General features: G+C 33.2%; 2 protein-coding genes across 3 annotated transcripts in view; one reads left to right on the top strand and one right to left on the bottom strand.

Annotated features, from left to right (window-relative positions):
• NTS (neurotensin) overlaps positions 1 to 18,397 on the top strand; it is a 400,777-nt gene that overhangs the window by 317,701 nt on the left and 64,679 nt on the right. The window lies entirely within an intron of this gene.
• RASSF9 (Ras association domain family member 9) overlaps positions 13,141 to 18,397 on the bottom strand; it is a 33,150-nt gene continuing 27,893 nt past the window's right edge. Inside the window, exons 4-5 of one of the 2 annotated variants that reach the window (XM_060165520.1) lie at positions 17,797 to 17,915; positions 13,141 to 13,223 (exon numbers count right to left, since the gene is read on the bottom strand). In XM_060165520.1, coding sequence (XP_060021503.1) covers positions 13,181 to 13,223; positions 17,797 to 17,915 — 162 coding nt within the window. In that variant the 3' untranslated portion in view covers positions 13,141 to 13,180. Of the gene's footprint in view, positions 13,224 to 15,869; positions 17,916 to 18,397 lie in introns of those variants that run through there. The other variant, XM_060165521.1, reaches the window with a different exon arrangement.

Genomic DNA, 18,397 nt, shown 5'->3' with positions numbered 1-18,397 from the left:
ACATGGCAATCTTCTCAACCTTATCTAGAGAAGAGGCAAAAAAAAAAAAAAAAAAAAAAAAGCTTTATAGTATTTGCTTGGAATATCCAAGCAAAAGTAATTCACTGAGTTAAATTAGATAAAATTAATTAATCATCTTTATCAGTGTCATTGCTTTCATTTACTTAAAGCTTCCTTTATTTATATTTATTGTTTCTGCTTTTAACAACAAATTTCCCAGGAATTAAAATTCTAGTCACTATAAAAAATAGATTTCTTTCTTTTTTATGTGTTTATGTTTGTCCAACAGAGAGTAAATCAATAGTAAAGAAGAGAGTGAGTCTGTCAATATGACACTCCAGGATATGTAATTGATTCTTAAGCTTTTGACATTTGCCCTAAATATATACTGAGTATCGTCCATCAAAACTTCTTAAAGATTTTTTTTCTTTATTAGAAATAAACAGTGAAAGTTGATGTGACTCAGTCTTACAAAATTTTCTCTGAGATAGGCTTCTCACAGAGTACTTAGTGAGAAATGAAATATTTCAGAAATATTCATGAATGTTTTAAAGTTGAAAAAAATTCCAAATCAGATAAAGAGCATGTGAAATTTAAAAGGGCAAAATTCTTTTTTTCAGTAAAAAATATTATTTCCTTTAAGAAAACTAGTTTAAGCTGTTTATATGAAAATTTCATCAGTAAAATTAGGGATTCATTTTATCTGTTTAATTTAGTATCTGCAAAAAAAAAAAAAAAGCACCTACTTTGTTTTACTTATACACCACATCTAATTTTTTCAGTAAAACATTCACCACACATCAAAGTATACCCCAGATGTGGTCACTTCTCACCATCTCCACTGCTGTCACCTTCATTCAAGCCACCATTTCCCACCTGAATTGTTTCAGTGGATTTTTACTGTCCTGTATACCCCACCTCCAGTGTTCTCTTTTACATACAATATCCATAGGGATCCTATTAAAACATTGCTTTGATTTTGTCCCTCCTATGTCTTCCCAGTTTACCCAGAGAAATGGTAACCTTTATGATGGCCTACCAGGCTGACACAGTCTAGCAGTTTCCTCTCCGATTTCCCATTACTGAATCCTCCTCGCCATGCTTCCAACCATCCTCTCTTCCTTTCTGTTCTGCGAACACATCATGCATGCCCACAATGCAGTTTATGCACTCTCTCTTCCCTCTGAAGTGCTCTGCACCCTGTTATTTATACATCTTGCTTATTTCCTTCTTCAAGCATCTGCACAAATTTCAACTGTTCAGGGAGACCTGGATTGACCATTGTACATAAAATTAGCTGCACTTCTGTAACATGCTTTGCTTTCTCATAGCAAGTTATGCTAGCTAAATGTTGAATATTTTTTTATCTCCATTAACTACAGTACAAGCTGAATGAGAGCAGGGACATTGTTTTGTTCACTGACATATCCTCAGAAACAAGTAAGGGTTCAAAAATATTTACAGGATGAAAGAATAGATAAATAAAGAATGAACGAATGAATGGAGTAGTAGCATCTAAAATCTATAGTGAGGGGCTTCCCTGGTGGTACAGTGGTTAGGAATCCGCCTAACGATGCAGGGGACACAGGTTCAAGCTCTGGTCCAGGAAGATCCCACATGCCACGGACCAACTAAGCCCATGCGCCACAACTACTGAGCCTGCGCTCTAGAGCCCATGAGCCACAACTATTGAAGCCCGCACACCTAGAGCCCGTGCTCCGCAACAAGAGAAGCCACTGCAATGAGAAGCCCGAGCACCACAACGAAGAGTAGCCCCCGCTTGCTGCAACTAGAGAAAGCCCACACACAGCAACGAAGACCCAACACAGCGAAAAGTAAACAAAATAAAATAAATAATAAATAAATAAGTAAAATCTATAGTGAGGCATTTAAGAAATTTTTAATTGTTTCTAACTATTTTCATTACTTCTATCATTTTCATTTCAAAGTTTGTGGGGTTTATTCTAAATAATTTGGACAAATTCTGCAGTTGGAGTTAGATTCATGACTTTAAGGTAAATACGAGGTATTTCTTCCAGGTTAGTGCTTGAGGACATACCCTTCCTAATTTGAGCCTTCAGATAAGACCACCTTGATTACAGTCTTGTGAGAGCTTTTGAAGGAGAGGACCCAGCTCAGCTGTTTCTAGGAAACTGTGAAATAATAAATTTGTGTTGTTTCTAGGCTGCTAAGCTTTGAGATAATTTGTTATGTACCAATAGATAAATAATCAGATTAGGTAATTTTGCATGAATTTATCCATGCATAGAACTTGAAATATAAGTTTTTCTGGTGTTTTCTAAAGACATAGTTTCTTCTTTTGGCAGTGCAGCAATTTATCATTAGCAAAGTATAGTTTCTTCATCACCCAGGCATCATCACCCAGATCTAAGAATAATCAAAACTTTTTGAAAACTTTTTCAGTTTTTTTAGTATAAAGGAGATGTTAGAGAAATTATTCCATCATATATTATATGTAAAGGTTAAATATGCTCTGATTTATTTATTGTCCTCAGTTTGTTTTCCACATATTCTATTCTATTGTTTCTAAGAGAAGTTGCTTATCTGTGGAACTTTCCGTTTCCTATCTCTTGTAGAGCCTTTTTGATTGTTTATTCTGTTTTTGTTTTTGGCACATCTCTGAGATTATTCTTTGCCTACATAATCTCTCACCTAGTTTTATGATCACTTTTTTTCTTTGTGAGTCACTACTGTTCTCTTTTGATTTACTGGATGTTTTTCCCCTCACAGTGATATATTAGCATTTCTTCGTTTGCTTTATGTAATTAAGAACTTGTATTCAAACAAGACAAAGCAAAACAAACTACAACCAAAACAAACAAACTAAAACGCCACAAAGACTACCAAGACTTTAGGGGATACTATTATACTTCAACAAAATCACCTCAGCACATTTGTGTTACAACACAATAGCAGATCATTTGTAAAAACAAGAAACTCAAGAACAGCTTTTTTAAAGGAAAAATAATTGAATATAGCTAAAGTTAATAGAATTTATAAGTCACAAAACCAGCATCATTAACCTAGAATTTCTGTCTCTAAACCTTCATGAAAGAAGTAGGTGGTCAATATCTTGACTAGGAAGAGAATCATGGGATCAAATAAAATATGCTCAGTTTTCAACAGGTGAGGATTGAAAACAAGAGAATCTTATTAATTTAAGATAGTTTCATCCTAGAAAGAAAGCAATTACTGTGCCCTTTTCTCCTATTGGTGAGTTACACTGCATCTGTATATAATTAAATGTTTACTGTAATCTGACCTAAACCCTTCATCTCATTAGATTCCTGAAAGAAAACTACTGTATCCTCCCCATCCCCTGCCCATCACTTAGTAATATATGTTTCTGTGTATAACTACACCCTGGAGCTTAATTATGTCTTAAGTATAATGCAAATCAAATTATTATTTGTCCTTGGAAGTCCTTGCCATCAGATATAAGGAAATAAGAAAAGGAAAACAGCAGAATGACTTTTCAGTCCTAAACAACAACAAACATCCTACTTACTTTATTTTTTCAAGTTATTTTCTGCACAGGAACTAGCTCTCAATTCAGTAGATGCATTCTATTGTAAATTATTAACATCCTGATGACATGCATGTTCAAGTGTTAGTTTGAGCCAAATGAAATTGCAGATTTCTTAAGTGAAAAATTGTTTAATAGCAGTAACTTTATATTGCTTAACCTAGCAGGATACCTGATTTTCAATTATTCTTTTAAGAAATGTTAACCTACGTTTGGGTTATTATTCACTTGAAAGGAGCTATTTGTTTCCCACATTGTTTTTAAAATCCATTGAACACCTTTGCATATGAGATTTTATCTTTTCCAAACTCATTTATAATCATACTTTTCAGCATATTCCAGACTTGAAACAACACAATATTATATATAACACCAACTAGATTACCTCTTGACCCAGGTGTGGACCTGTGCTGGTGTAGGTTTACATTTGTGTTTCAGTTGTCTGTAATTTTCTATGAGAACATAAATCAGCCTTTTAAAGCCAGGATTGAATTTCTCTTGTGATCAGTGGAACATTTGGTCAAGCTGATTTTTTTTTTTAATTACAGATATAGAATATGCTCACTGTAAAAAACTTAGTATGTATAATTGGACCAAATGGAAAAAATGAAAACCAATTTCTACATAGAATACCTAGGTTACTATTCTGATGTATGCTCTTCTAGTTTTTCTTCCCCTATATTATATTCACATAAATCAGCATATGCACTTGTATCGTATATTTTGTGTATGTGCATGTATGTATATACAATTGCATAGAAAAAAATAAATGGTTGGTGAGCCTGTTAACATGTTCTCTTTATGAATTTTTATTACTGTAGTATCCTCTACTCCTCTGCATCTATGGACATTTTGAGGCAAACACTCACCTGTTCTCTCACATTGTTTTAGAAACATGAGTATTTGTAGATTCCTATAACACAAGTACACAAAGGTGTGCTTCGACTCATGTAAAATCAAACATAATAGAAATGAAGCTTTGTCTACTAAGTTAAGACAAAATAGAAATTAGCTGGCTACTTAATAAAGTAAAAGTAGAAAAAGTAAAAACTTCCCGAATAATTTAATTACTTCTCAATGAATGTGAAAAAAACAATTGTTAAGACTACAATTTAATTTGGACTAGGCAAGCCAGTGTTTCCCAAAATGCTTCATAAAATGCTACTTTAGTGGATCTTTTTTAGGTGTAATCGAAAAAACGGAGTTCAGAAACCAAATAATTTTGGACACATTCAGTTATCTTAAGTGAAGCAGGTTATTTGTTGTTGTTGTTTGTTATTGTGTATTTTTGTTTGTTCTTAACACAGATATTCTCAGATCTTTTAATACGCTAATATACATTGCAAATATCCAATAATAGAAAGTAGGATACAATATTTTCCCAAATTTTGGGCCATGGAACTCCTCCACTTCTTTTATTTAAAAGAACTGACAAGGGTTTCAATGAACAATTCCTGACAAATGCTTGTGTACAAATATCAGAAATGATTTTCCTTGAATGTTTAGCATGTTGTTTCTTTAGTAGCTTCTATTTAGTGGTCTATGTAAACTAGATTAGAAGCCTTGTGCAAATTTTCTAACTTGATAGCCTCACATGCCTTTGAACTCTTTAAATTCAGTGATCTTTACCTTTCTGACTCTTTAGTCCCCAAGGTATTTGGATATTAATTTCCACGGCTTAATCTTAAACTCTGAAATATTTTTCTTTTATCACTTCCTCTATTCTTCTTTCACTTCTTTACTTGACTGAACAAATTCCCAATTACTAGACATCGGTATTTCAATGCACCTCTTCCTTTTTTCTTCCTCTTTGGTTTTATCAGTATAACCAGTCACAGCTCTTCTTAAAGTCATTATAAGGGATAGCCAAGGCTTAAGGCCACTGCTCTGTGAATTTTCTCTTAGTTATAGAAACTAATTTTTCAATTCTAACAATATCTCAAAATCAGCAAATCAGAACCTTTATTTTTTAATCTACTCTTGGTTCTACTAAGTCCCAATCAATTTACAATTTTATATATCTTTTGTCTCCTTCCTCAACCATAACCCAAAGTTTCAAACACTTTCCTACAGTTAATACTGCTGAATATCTCTCCTGTCTTTCCCTTTGTAATCCCAAGAGCAGCCACCATTTAGTACCTCATTCGCTCCTAGCTACACTTTTGCAATAGCATCTATTCCGTGTGTCCTTCCAGAATAATAGTCTCAAAAAGGTTTTGATCATGTTATAGCCAATTTATTGGCTATTTAAATTAAATACAAGCAAATGCAACATTTATATATCACTTTTGCCAAGTCTATTTCCTTTAGCCAGGCTAGACTGGCTCAGATCTCTTGTTCATTTGTTAATCTCTGTATTCCTTTGCTTATGCTTTTTCTCTCTACCTACAGCTTTCTAAGTCCTTCAGGGTCCAAAATAAGATCTTTGACATCATGCACTTAGTTTCAAATCTGACTATATTATCATGGGAAATTTGCTTATCCTCTTTTAGCCTCAGTTTTGTTTTGTTTTTTTAATCTGTATGTTTGAAGTGATAATATCTATCTCACCCTTGTGCAGTTGAAATGAGATAATGATTGCAAAATCCCTTGTTAAATATAGATCCTCAAAAATGTTAGGTTCCTTTCCTAACTGATTTTCACTTCCATATAGGCTTTCTTTAAAATTCTGTCATGTTACTTTTTATTATAATTATCACTTCCACTCTTTCATGGCTGTATGTCTTGCTTCTTCAGTAAGCTCTTAGAGACTGCACCCATCTTGAATCATACTTCTTTTGTCTCCACCACAGTATATAACATGTATTATATTCATTGTTAGGATCATCAAATATTAGTTGAATGGATTTTGCTATATAAGTTATAAAATCTTCTATTGAAGTACAAACTAAAATCTTGAAAATTTAAATTGTGAAGGATTTCATGTGAGCTCCTAATCTGTAGATGACGAAAAAGAAGTCATCTAACTTTTGGTATTTAAAAAGAAAACACAAAAAGGAGGAAGGAAGGGAGGGAGGAAGGGAGAAAGAGAAGAACAATTAAAATCTGGTTTTTGAAAAACAAAATGTATATACAGTTTAAGATGAGAAACTGATATGAAAGAGCTAGAAAACGAGTTTTATTCTCTGCCTACAACATTAACAGCATGGTAATGCTTGGAGGAAAATACTTTGATATGCCTTAGTTTCAGCAACTCTAAAATGCAGGTAAATTCACTTTTAACTCTCTTCCATGTGAGTTATGATGGTAGGACAATATCATATGTGGAAATGTTTTGAGACTTTTGGAAAGTTTCGAGACTTTTGGAAAGTTTCAAAGAACTGCTATATATAAAGTGAGATCATCATTGTGTATACTGTAAATATTGTATAGATGTGTTTCTTACAGATTTATAATATTAATTTATTCTTATAACTTCTTCTTATTAGTCGTGATTTCATATTTACATGGCATTCATTATACCTGATATGATGTACTCTTTCTTCCCTGACTCTCTTGATGAATGTGCTCCCTGAAGTTCAGGTGTCTCCAAGTTCAGCTGTTTCACCCATCCGTAAAGGCTGTGTGTATTAAGTGTCTAAAGCTCAAGATGTTTTTTTATAATTAGAATACAGTAAGCTCTCAATTATCTATGATAGTGGGTTACTGGGACAGCCTATATAAACAGACTGGTTTGGAGATTTGTCACTTTGAGTAAACTCTCCCAGGGTGTCTGCTGGGAGTGGCAGAAAGGGTAGGGTGAGAGGAACAGGCAGGCTGACTCCTCACAATGACTGGAGCTCCAGAGGGTGGCTCAACAGATAACTTCTGGAATGTCCCTGTGTCATTCCACCCTCGAGGATGAGAAGACTGACAAAGCTGAGAGCCTCTAGCAACAAACATTTGTTGAGCAAACGAGTGAGTGAGAGGATTGACTTGGTGTGGCTCCAACCGGGGAGAGGTCTCTTCTTTTACTTCCATCCCAAGTTTGGAGTAAATAAATGCATGCTCTAAAGAAAGACTGTGGTACTGCAAACTCTTATCTCAGGAAGCTAGACTTCCATGAGAGACATTTCTGTCATATGTTCTGTAAAATATATTCACTGCAACAAGGCAACAAATAATAACGAAATATTTTTAAATCAATGCTAAATATGGAATATTACTTCTTTAAAGATGGTACAATATTTATGACATTCAGAAACAATATTTCTGGGACTTCCCTGGTGGCACGGTGGTTGAGAGTCTGCCTGCTGGTGCAGGGGACATGGGTTCAAGCCCTGGTCTGGGAAGATCCCACATGCCGCGGAGCGGCTGGGCCCGAGCACCACAACTACTGAGCCTGCGCTCTAGAGCCCACGAGCCACAACTACTGAGCCTGCATGCCGCGACTACTGAGGCCTGCGTGCCTAGAGCCCGTGCTCCGCAGCAAGAGAGGCCACCGCAATGAGAGGCCCATGCACCTCAGCGAAGAGTAGCCCCCCGCTCACCGCAACTAGAGAGGGTCTGCATGCAGCAGCAAGGACCCAGCGCAGCCAAAAACATAAATAAATAAATAAAGTTATGAAAAAACAAAACAATATTTCTTCTGTTCCTTTGGAAACTGCTGTTGATTTTCTGTAGTAGATACATTGAAAATTGTAAACTGTTTATTGAGACGGGGAGAAGGTGCACGCCTTCTAATTGTACAACCAGTTGTCGAATGATTGATTCATTTGAATTCAACCAATATTCATGAAATACTTGTCAGTTCCAGGCATTTTCTAGTTACTAAGGATGAAAAGGTAAACAAGATACTTCACCTGTCCATTTGTTGCTTCTGTGGGTACGTTGGTATGAGTTGCAGAGAGATTTGATCCCAGGCTCTAACTCTTCCAAGGCTACATGACACTTTTCTATCAGTTCTGTTTTGTTTTTTTTTCCAAAGAAGGAAATGACACCAAGATAAATATTCTTAGACTATTATAATTGGGACAGTAAGTGTCACATTAACACAGACTGCGAATAATCCACTTTCCTAAAGGCAACATGTGGAAAGAGAACTCTATTGGGGATTCAAAGGTCTGAATCTCAGTTATAATTCCACCATTAACTATCTATAAAACTTCAGCTGTCTGGAACTCTGTAATATGAGATGTTTGGACTACATGGACTCTTAAAGTTGTCTCAGACTCTAACTGCAATAAGACCATAATAAAAGAAAGATGGGATTTTTGAGAACTACATGGATGACTAAAAGCAATGGGACATGGAATCTGAGGATTTGGTAGAGTGAAGAGTTTAAGGAGGTTCTGAGGATTCCAATTTGGATAACCTGTGTCTGGGTAAAAGTTTTAGAGAGGTTAGTTAACTGCTAACTCCTCCAAAATACAGGCGAACTGAGGAGAAAGCAGCAGCCAGGATGATTCATATATTTGACAATTGAACACTAATTGCCTAAGAAAACTATAATCAATCTTTTTTTTTTCCTTTCCCTGACTTGTGTGTTCTTGTTCTACCCATCTAGAAAAATTCCACTGGCATATGCACAAAAACTCATTACTCACTTAGCATGGAGTAAGCATACATTCTTCAAGCCTCATTTAATTTGTGTCTACAAGGAATGATGAATGCTCAGCATGGGCTCTAATTATGATTTTAAGATAGTGGAGTAAAGCATAAAATAGTGACCACCCATGATCCCAGCTAATGGTGGTATTACGTACAATAAGGTAGAGACAGAGACTTACAGAGCCAGTTTCAGCCGAGCTTCCATGGTGACTGAGGCCTACACAGAGTGCTTGTAAAAGTCTATTTGTAATGACACAGCACTCCATCAAGGCTTTAAAGTATTTAACTCGCATCACACCCTCCAACTGCATTATATACGGAAAGTTGCTTATTTATGTGTGTATATGCGAAAAGCTGAAAGATTTTAGTTCAAAATAAGTAGATCATTTTATCTTTTTATAGTATTTTGGGATTCTTCATCCTGAATCATTATCATTGTTATTTTGGTTATAATGTAATAACCATGTAATTTTTTTCCTATAGTATTTTTATCACTTGTATCTCCAAATATTAATTGCTAAAAAAATCTTTTTAAAAACTGTAACATTGAGATAGAGGTCAGAGCTGTTTTCTTTCCAGTTGTATCATAACCATCATCTAATTCCTCACGTACCAAAGTTACAAATTGCCTTCTCTCTAGCTCAGCTAAAGTGAAGTAACATTAGAGGAAGATGGTCAGCAATCCCCTGCTTCCTTTGGAAATTGGGGTCTTGATTATGTCTTTCTCGATGTTGTCTGTTATGAAATAATAGTTGTAAGGTGAAATGTACTATACATAGAATAATGCATATTTGCTCAATAATGTTTTTTGAGAACTAAAAGAAACACTTCATGTGATAGCATTTTTAGCCAAAAATTATATCACTTTCTTATTCTGTTATAACAGGAGTGTAGGTCTGTCTTCCTGTTAAGAGCTCCTAAATTGTTCTAAGTCACGAAGCATTAGAAATTATGACTCCTTCTTATGTATATAAAATGCCGGTTATCATAAAAAATATTTATGAACTTGATCTCTATCTTGAGAAAAAACAGAGAATGTAAACATTCTGCACCTCTCTTTTGTAATAACTTGATTCCTTAACAATTAAATATTACTGGAAATTAATTTTTCCTGAAAATCAGTCAGATGTTTTTGACAAATCGTCATTTGGTGTCTGAGAGATAGTCTTCACGACACATAAGTTACTCACACCAACATCTCTTAACTTTGAAAATTCCATGGTCCATTCTAAGATTCTTGGAAATTTCTGCTGCCTTTAACTGTCTGTTCTGTGAATAGACAATCCCTTCATAATTTGTCTCAATGACCAGCTATGGTGCAACTTTATCTTATTTTTGTCAAAATTTTGGTTGTTGCTTCAAATTCAGTATAAACATGTAGTTATTATATTTCATTTCATTGCTCTATTTCTGTCCTTTTTCTTCCACACACAAATTTTTAATTTTCATGCTGGATTGTAGTCAAGTATGTAAAGTGAATTTTTATGATGTAGCACAAACCGTATAAATAAATACACAGCTGAAATGGCAATGGGATGAATAGATAGACACTGTAAATAATCCCCAAAAACTCACAGCAAAAACTACAGCATAACCTACTCTTCAACCTGGTGGGCATTTAAATTTTTTGACAAATAAAATGATGCATGCTTCTTTTATTATCCTTAGCATATTAAAAAGTAATAAGATCAAGAATATATTGTTATAATAATACTTGCTATAATAATAAAAGCCTACTTATGCCAAGTGCCATGCTAGGTATTTTTTTAAATTAATTTTTATTGGAGTATGGTGACTTTACAATGCATGCTAGGTATTTTTCATGCTACATCACTTATCCTTAAAGTATTACAAAAAGTCAGATACTATTATCTCAGTTTTCTAGTTGAGGAAATTCAGGCATGAAATGCTTGAATAATTTGACTAAAACCATGTAGGAAAAAAGGCTGGAATCCAAATTGAACTGACTAGATCTGGCTTCTTGAATAAAAAGTGTCTTAGCTATTTTGTAGACGAAATCATATTTAATTTAAGCCCGTAAAACACAACACTTTTTGATAGTTTATTATTCTTAATATGCAAGCCTACTTACTGGCCTGTTTGAGGAAAAAAGTATAAGACACATCAAAAATATCTGCAGTACTTATATGGCAACAGTAGTCCACACAATAGTCTAATTTCTTCTGTCATTTTTGCCTCAGAATAAGCACTGTTTAAAAAATGAGACAATAAGACTTCTGTCCTTGGTCACCTGCCATCTCTGGAGTTAACTTTTAACAAGTCTCTGTTTCCAGATTTCCTTTGGCTTCTGACCCTAGAACAGACCTCTCTTGGTCATTTTGAGAATTCTTGCACTTCACATCCTTTCATTTTTGCTTGGTAAAGCCTTCAGTTACTCACCAGCTCTGTTAGAATTAATAAACTGCAATTGAATGTCATTGCTTTGGAAACATTCAGGTAGCTATTTTAAAGCACAAAAGTTGCCATCTAGACCTCCTCAGTCAAATTCTCCAGGGTGAAGTTTAGGAGTCTCTATTTTTAACAAGAACTCTTTGTGATTCTGTTGTGGAGACAGCTTTAGGAATTACTGCAGAAAGCTTCATGGCTCAGAATGGCCAAAAAAGTTAAATTTCCAACCCAGGGCATGTTCCTCCCTAGTTTGACCTACTTTTGAATTATAAATCCCGGTTAGCATTACCACCCTTCATCCCGGGAAATTGCTGTTCCTCTCAATATTTGACATTTGTCATGTTATAATCCTTTGGAAGATGACCTCAGGAGTGAGTGGTGTGAGTGAATGCTGAAAAGGGGATATATAGCCTTCCTGTCCATCTTTGAGCTCTTTCCCCTTAAGGTAATTTATCTTTCTGTCAGTACTTGAAAAGCAGAAAAATTATTGGTAATCACTGTGTCAAATAGCTGCACTTACTAGAGGAGTGATTCATGAAACTCGTATACATAAAACGTAATGCTAAGAAGCTTTTCAAAATCTTAGTTTCAGTTCTGAAATGATATAAAACTTTTTCCACTGTCTTGTGTGGAGTATGACGAATGCTACTTAGAGTGAAAAATAAACTTTAAAAATAGGATTCAGAATGGAAAAACCTTACCTTGAATATGCATCTATATAAGTGCCAGTGCATTTGTGCTGAGTGATAGACAGTTATGATATAATCTTTCCAAGATACTTAAATTATAAAATGGAAATAATTAATTTATAGAAAGGGAAAGAGGTAGTGTTCATTTTGAATATAGTATGTAAGCGTATTTTACTCAAGGATAGAAGTTTCACTTTTTTTTCATTACTTACAATAATAGTTAACATTTACAGAACAACTTTTATGTTCAAGGAACTGTGCTAGGCCTTTGAGTTATGAATCTGATTTTACTAACACTTTTTTTTGGTGAATACTAGGTGCTAATCTCTATTAGACACTAGAGCAATATAAAAATAAATAATACAGGCTCTTTTCCTCTCCATCTCTATTTCCAGCATAGTTTTTCTGTTCTGGAAACACAAATGATGTTCTTTTTTCCTGGCCATATATTGTTTAGCTAATGTAACCATGACTTTTTGGTCTATCAGGACTGGTACTAACAGCCCTACAGCCCTGCCCTAACTAATTTGGAAAGAAATGATAAGAGTGAAAATGTTGGGAGAGGCAGAGTTTTGAGTTTTAGCTCCTCTTTTGTCAGTTAGTGGGCTACTTTAATTTAACCTTGTGTAGACTCTGCCAGAGATAAAAAAGAGACTAGAGAACAATAAATGTATATCTAACATGTGTTGTGCATGTACCAAATCCATTGAATACATTACCTTACGTAATTTAACCTAGCTTAAAAAAAAACCTTAAGGATTATCTAATTTATTTTTTAACTTTTCTTTTTCTTAAAGCTTTTAATTTGTTATTAGCCCTAAAACTGTGATAAATATCATAGTTTGTGTGTGTTTTCACAAAACTTTGCATATGTTTTTTCACAAACTTTGGAATATATATTTTTAAAATTATTTTATAGGTAGGTATCTGACATCCTGGGATTCAAATGGTTTGCTTACAGCACTCGGGCTTTCTGTTCCCAGTTAGTTGACCTTGTCATTACTCATCACTCTCTAGCTGTTTGGTGTTCATGAATGTCTCTGGAAAGCCTCAGCAAAGAAATGAGAGAGTCAGAGGGGTATTCTATTTTATACAAAAAACATTTTTAATGTGTTTAAATTATAAAGATTATATATATATAATATATGTATTTTATATATATATATATATGAAGCATATTGTGCCCCAAATTATCACTTTAATATAAAAACCCAGCAAAAATTATGCATCTCCATTTTTATATGATTTGCTTTCTGGTATGCATGGGTTTTTTTAAAACAGGGTTGGTCTATATACATTTTTAATTCCTTTCTTTTAAACTAGAATTTCACTGTTGTATGGCCTTATAAACATCAGAATTAATATTTATAAATTTCTCACACAAATAATACGTCAGAATTTACCTAATAATTTGTCTATTATTGGACTTTTAAATTGCTGTTATTCATAAAACTATAAAACCTAAATGCATATGTGTTTTCATAACTTTTGGAATACTTTCTTGCCATTTATTATGAACAATAGGAGTACTGACTGAAAGCTGTGAATAATTGAGAGTTGTTGATAGATACCAATATTCGCAAGTTACTTTCCAATGTTAGTTATCGCAATTGCCTTAAGTAAATCTAGGTGACTAGCAGGCCATTTCATTTACAGTTGACCCTTGAACAACACGTGGGTCAGGAGCACGGACCCCCAAAAGTTGAAAAATCTGTGTATAACTTCACAGTCTGCTCTCTGCTATCCACAGTTCCATATCCTCTGATTCAACCAACCGTGGACCATGTAGTACTGCAGTACATATTTAATGAAAAAAGTCTGCATGTAAGTGTAGTGGACCTGTGCCGTTCAAACCAGTGTTGGTCAAGAGTCAACTGTATTCTACTTCCAAAGTGAGAAGTTCTTCAGTAATCTGAGTGGTGGGGCCCGTACATGGTAATAGCACAAATTCTAATAAAATACAGAGCCAAATCAATGGAATGGTATAGGAAGTCCAGAAATAGACCCCAAATACATACCAGAGATTGGTTCACCAAAGCAAGGTGGGACAAATTTATTTGGTAAGTGATGTGGGATAACTGGTAACTATCAAAAAAAACTCTTTCTACTTCTGAACATTGTAACAAACTGAATTTCAGATGGTTCACATGTTTAAAAGTAAAACATAAAACATAGTATAAAAAAGACATGATAGAAACTTATTTTTTAAATTACTTATCACGCAATGGAAAGGCCTTTTTAAGAATAACCAAAAACAAGAAAAAAACCCTCATGTGTTATTAATGAGAAAAATCCATAAATTCAAATTCAGAAAATTAAAAAACATTTTTGCATTCAAATAAAAAAGACAAACACACACCGTGGGAGGGAGGAGTACATTTCCAACTCAGTTCTTAAAGAGTTAATTTCCATAAAGAATAACCAGCAATGTTTGTTAAATTTTAAAAAATCCATTTGTCACCCTTTGACACATTTCTACATCTAGTAATCTAGCCTCACAGAAATGCATTGATGGGATAATAGTAAATGATTGTTTATAATAGTAAATGATTGGGAGACACAGAAATGCCCATCAAAAGAGGACTGGTGAAATAAAATTATGATAATTGATATAGTGAAATTCCCTGCTGCCATCAAACAGAATAAGGAATCTCTACATGAATAACGTAGGAATATATATGTATAGATCTGTATATGCATAGATTATCTCTAGAGCAATAAATAACAGTGATATTTCTGAGGAGGATATCTGGGTAATTAGGCCATGGGACAGAAGGGACACTTACTTTTCATGGTGCACATTTTTTGAGTAGTTTGAGTTATAGTAATAATAATTTGAATATCATGTGTCTGTTTTACTTGAAAATAAATTCAATGGTATTACACATGCATTATATATACATATGAAATGTAAGGAAAGACTTAGTAGTCTTTTGTAAAAAGGTGTCTGATATTTCTATTTAGGAAAAATATAATATTTAAGTTGCTTTTTTTTAAATATGAAGGTAATCATTTAGTTTTTCACTTCCTGATATGGAACTATTAATTATGAAACCTACAAATTGTGATTCTCAATTCCAACAGTTGTCGAAAACACAAATTAATGCTAGGTTAACAAAATGACTATTGTATGTTTTCTCTCACTATTGAGACACACTGGCTAAGAAAATAGTGTTAACTTATTTCTATGTGTCATTACTGAACATTATATACAGTCTTTTAATAGAGTAATTTCATGGTCATTTATAGAAGGAGCAAATGAGTTTCCTTAATTTTCAAATGATTTAGTTATCAAAGACAGTCAAAATTAAAGGCCTATTTTGAGAAATAAGGGTAGTGACAAACTGAATAATAGCAAGTAAGATTTACACTTGAGTATTTTTACATTAAAATGGATTTCATTCTAGAAAGCAACATACCAGGCCATAAAACCAGCTATCCAGTGTAAAAGTGAGGACATACTTTCATGACAAATTGAAACAAATATGTATGAAACCTAACAAAAAGTTTTGTTAGATCATTTTTGCTATATATATTGTCATGAAACAATATCTGATCTTAACTTGTGTGAGTTAGCTCAGCAATTATATAATTTCAACTGATACAAAATTTATTTTTAATACAGCCAAGTAACACACCCAGAAAAACAAACAATATCTCATGAAAGAATACAACCATTCCTTTTATTATTCTGGATCAGTTACACTTGAAGAAATTATTTGTACTCTATATTTGTCATATCAGGTTATTAAACCAATCAGGTAGTATGAAATGAAATAGCCTAATAACTAAAAGAAATCTATGTTAAAAGGTATTCCTTTGTCACTAGAAAAATATTTTAAATCAAACAATAATCCTACTTAGAAAAATTATGAAATGCAGCCACAGAAATATATTTTGTCATGTACAATAGATGTTTAAATAAATATAAAAATAAAATTTCAATGGATTAGAATAGCTTCTGCACGCTAATGAGAGGCCATTTATGTTTTTAATTAAAAAGAAAATAAAATAGATATTTTTAAAAGAGACTTTGAAGTTATTTTGTGTGTCTACCACTTAAAATCTAGTTCTATAAAATATAATTTTTCTTACATGCAAGGGATGCAGAGGAAAATACTATAATTTAACCATTGAGGGGCTTTAAAAAAAGACAATATTTCCATTGTTTTAAATCAGTAACTCTGTGAATTAAAAGTAAAGTAGAAAATTGACACTACTTTAAAATTTTTTCATAATAACCCTAAGATTTAGTGCTTTCCCCAAAGAATATATAAGTAGAATTACTGTTAATATTTTGTCTTCTAAAATGCATATTTCTGTATAAAATGCACAAGCATCCATTTACCATGTATGGAAATAACTTTTTTAACAGGTTACAATCTTCTAAAATTTAGCAATCCAATTCCAAAACTGAGTAGGGGCAAAGAGGTTGTTGTAGGGAATAAGGTCAACAAGATAGAAGACAAAGTAATACAATCAAAAATACATTGGGGGAGGGAAGTTAGATAAGTACATAAATAAACATAAGCTAAGCTAGAATATAAATGTTCCTCTATGAAAAATACACTAAAATATTTGTGGGTTCAGAGATTTACAACAGGTTGAATGGAACAATATATGCTTTATAGAAGAGATAACATGTTAAAAACCTGAAATGGGTGGGATTTCAGTGTATAGCAGATGAAGGAAAAAGACATTGCAAGTGGGAGGATGAACAAGGCACAGTCAATGAAAATCTGTCTTGTTATAGGAAAGATTAGTCAGCTTTGGTTTGCTACTTCTAGCTGCATATAGCAATTTCATAGTTAACCTGTCAGGTTACTCAAGAATTTATAAACGTTTTATTTTAAAGCCTCTATAAATAATTAACACATTAAGGTTTCTATCAAGTTATAAATTCATAATATAAATTCTTACTTAATTTGATAAAGAATAGCTTAGTATCCAGAGATGAGTGCATCGTATTTTAGTATTTTTATTTGTATTATTACTCTAAATTAGAGATTCACCATGGTAACTGATGATTTAATATTGTAATGAATCAAAAGCACAAATACATTTGTATATAACTAAAGAACAAATAGAAATTCTAATGTGAATTTAAAACTTGATGGTCTTGCTTTCTGACAAGAGTTTTTAACGTTATCTACTCTAAAAATATAGAATTGGCCCCTAGAATGCATCACTGTGCTTAACTGTATAAAGGCAGACATTAATGCAGTTTCTAAAATGAAATTATCTGTCTAGTCCTGTTTCTTATCAGAACCTCTTTTGAATTCAGATAATTAATCAAATTATATAGCAGATAACAATGTTCTTTTCATTTTTTTCTCACTAAAGAGTAATACAAAGAGATGACTTTCACTTTAGAAAAACATTACGATTGGTTTATCTTTGATGATGATCTTCTGAGTTTAATCCCCAGTAGTGAACAATAAATATCTCAATAGCTTACCATAGTGCTGAATGATTTAATGGGATATTAGGCAAATAAACTTTCCTTTCTCAGATGACTATTCAATTCCCTTCTTATTTCTTTTAAATTAAACCCATGTTAGTGTTATTACTTACTGTTTATCACCTTAGTTTCCCTAGAATGGAAATTCCTACTTTTCTTACCATCCAACTTCAAATGAGGCCTTCAGCAATATCTTGGCATGAAAAATAATAACATTAGATGTTCTCCAAAAGTGAAATATTAAGAAAGTTCTAAATATCTTCCCAAAGATAGGTGAAATCTGGGGGATGGAGAAATTTTAAAATAGATTAGGAAACTGAGTTAAAACATACACTACAGTAAACATAAGGATAAAAGGGAAGAAATGAGAAATACTGGGAATGTTAACCAATCCACATATTAAAACTAAGTAAAATAATATTTCTACTTACATGTGCACTGACATGTGGGAAAGGTGTTAGCTAAAGAAAAAATAAACTGCAGCTGTATTCATTGAACAGTACAATAAAACAAACTGTTTTCAATATGATATATGTTCAATAGCAAGAAATAAAGAAGGGAAAGAAGCAGGAGAGAAGAGAGAGAAAGAGAAAGGAACTTCCTAACTAAAAATGAAGCAAAACCAAGCCTCTTCTGGCACTGTAATGACTGTCAGTCAAGATAGGATCTAAATAATCTATTCAATTTGTTGAATATTTACTATCATGCTTGAGGGTGGGGTAGAGAGTAGAGCTAGCACTTTTTTTTTTTCAGTTTGCACCT

The sequence above is a fragment of the Lagenorhynchus albirostris genome, chromosome 11 (assembly GCF_949774975.1).
Source record: "Lagenorhynchus albirostris chromosome 11, mLagAlb1.1, whole genome shotgun sequence".
Taxonomy (NCBI): Eukaryota; Metazoa; Chordata; class Mammalia; order Artiodactyla; family Delphinidae; genus Lagenorhynchus; species Lagenorhynchus albirostris.
The sequence above is the reverse complement of the archived record's forward strand: the minus strand, read 5'-3'. Positions and strand labels throughout refer to the sequence as shown.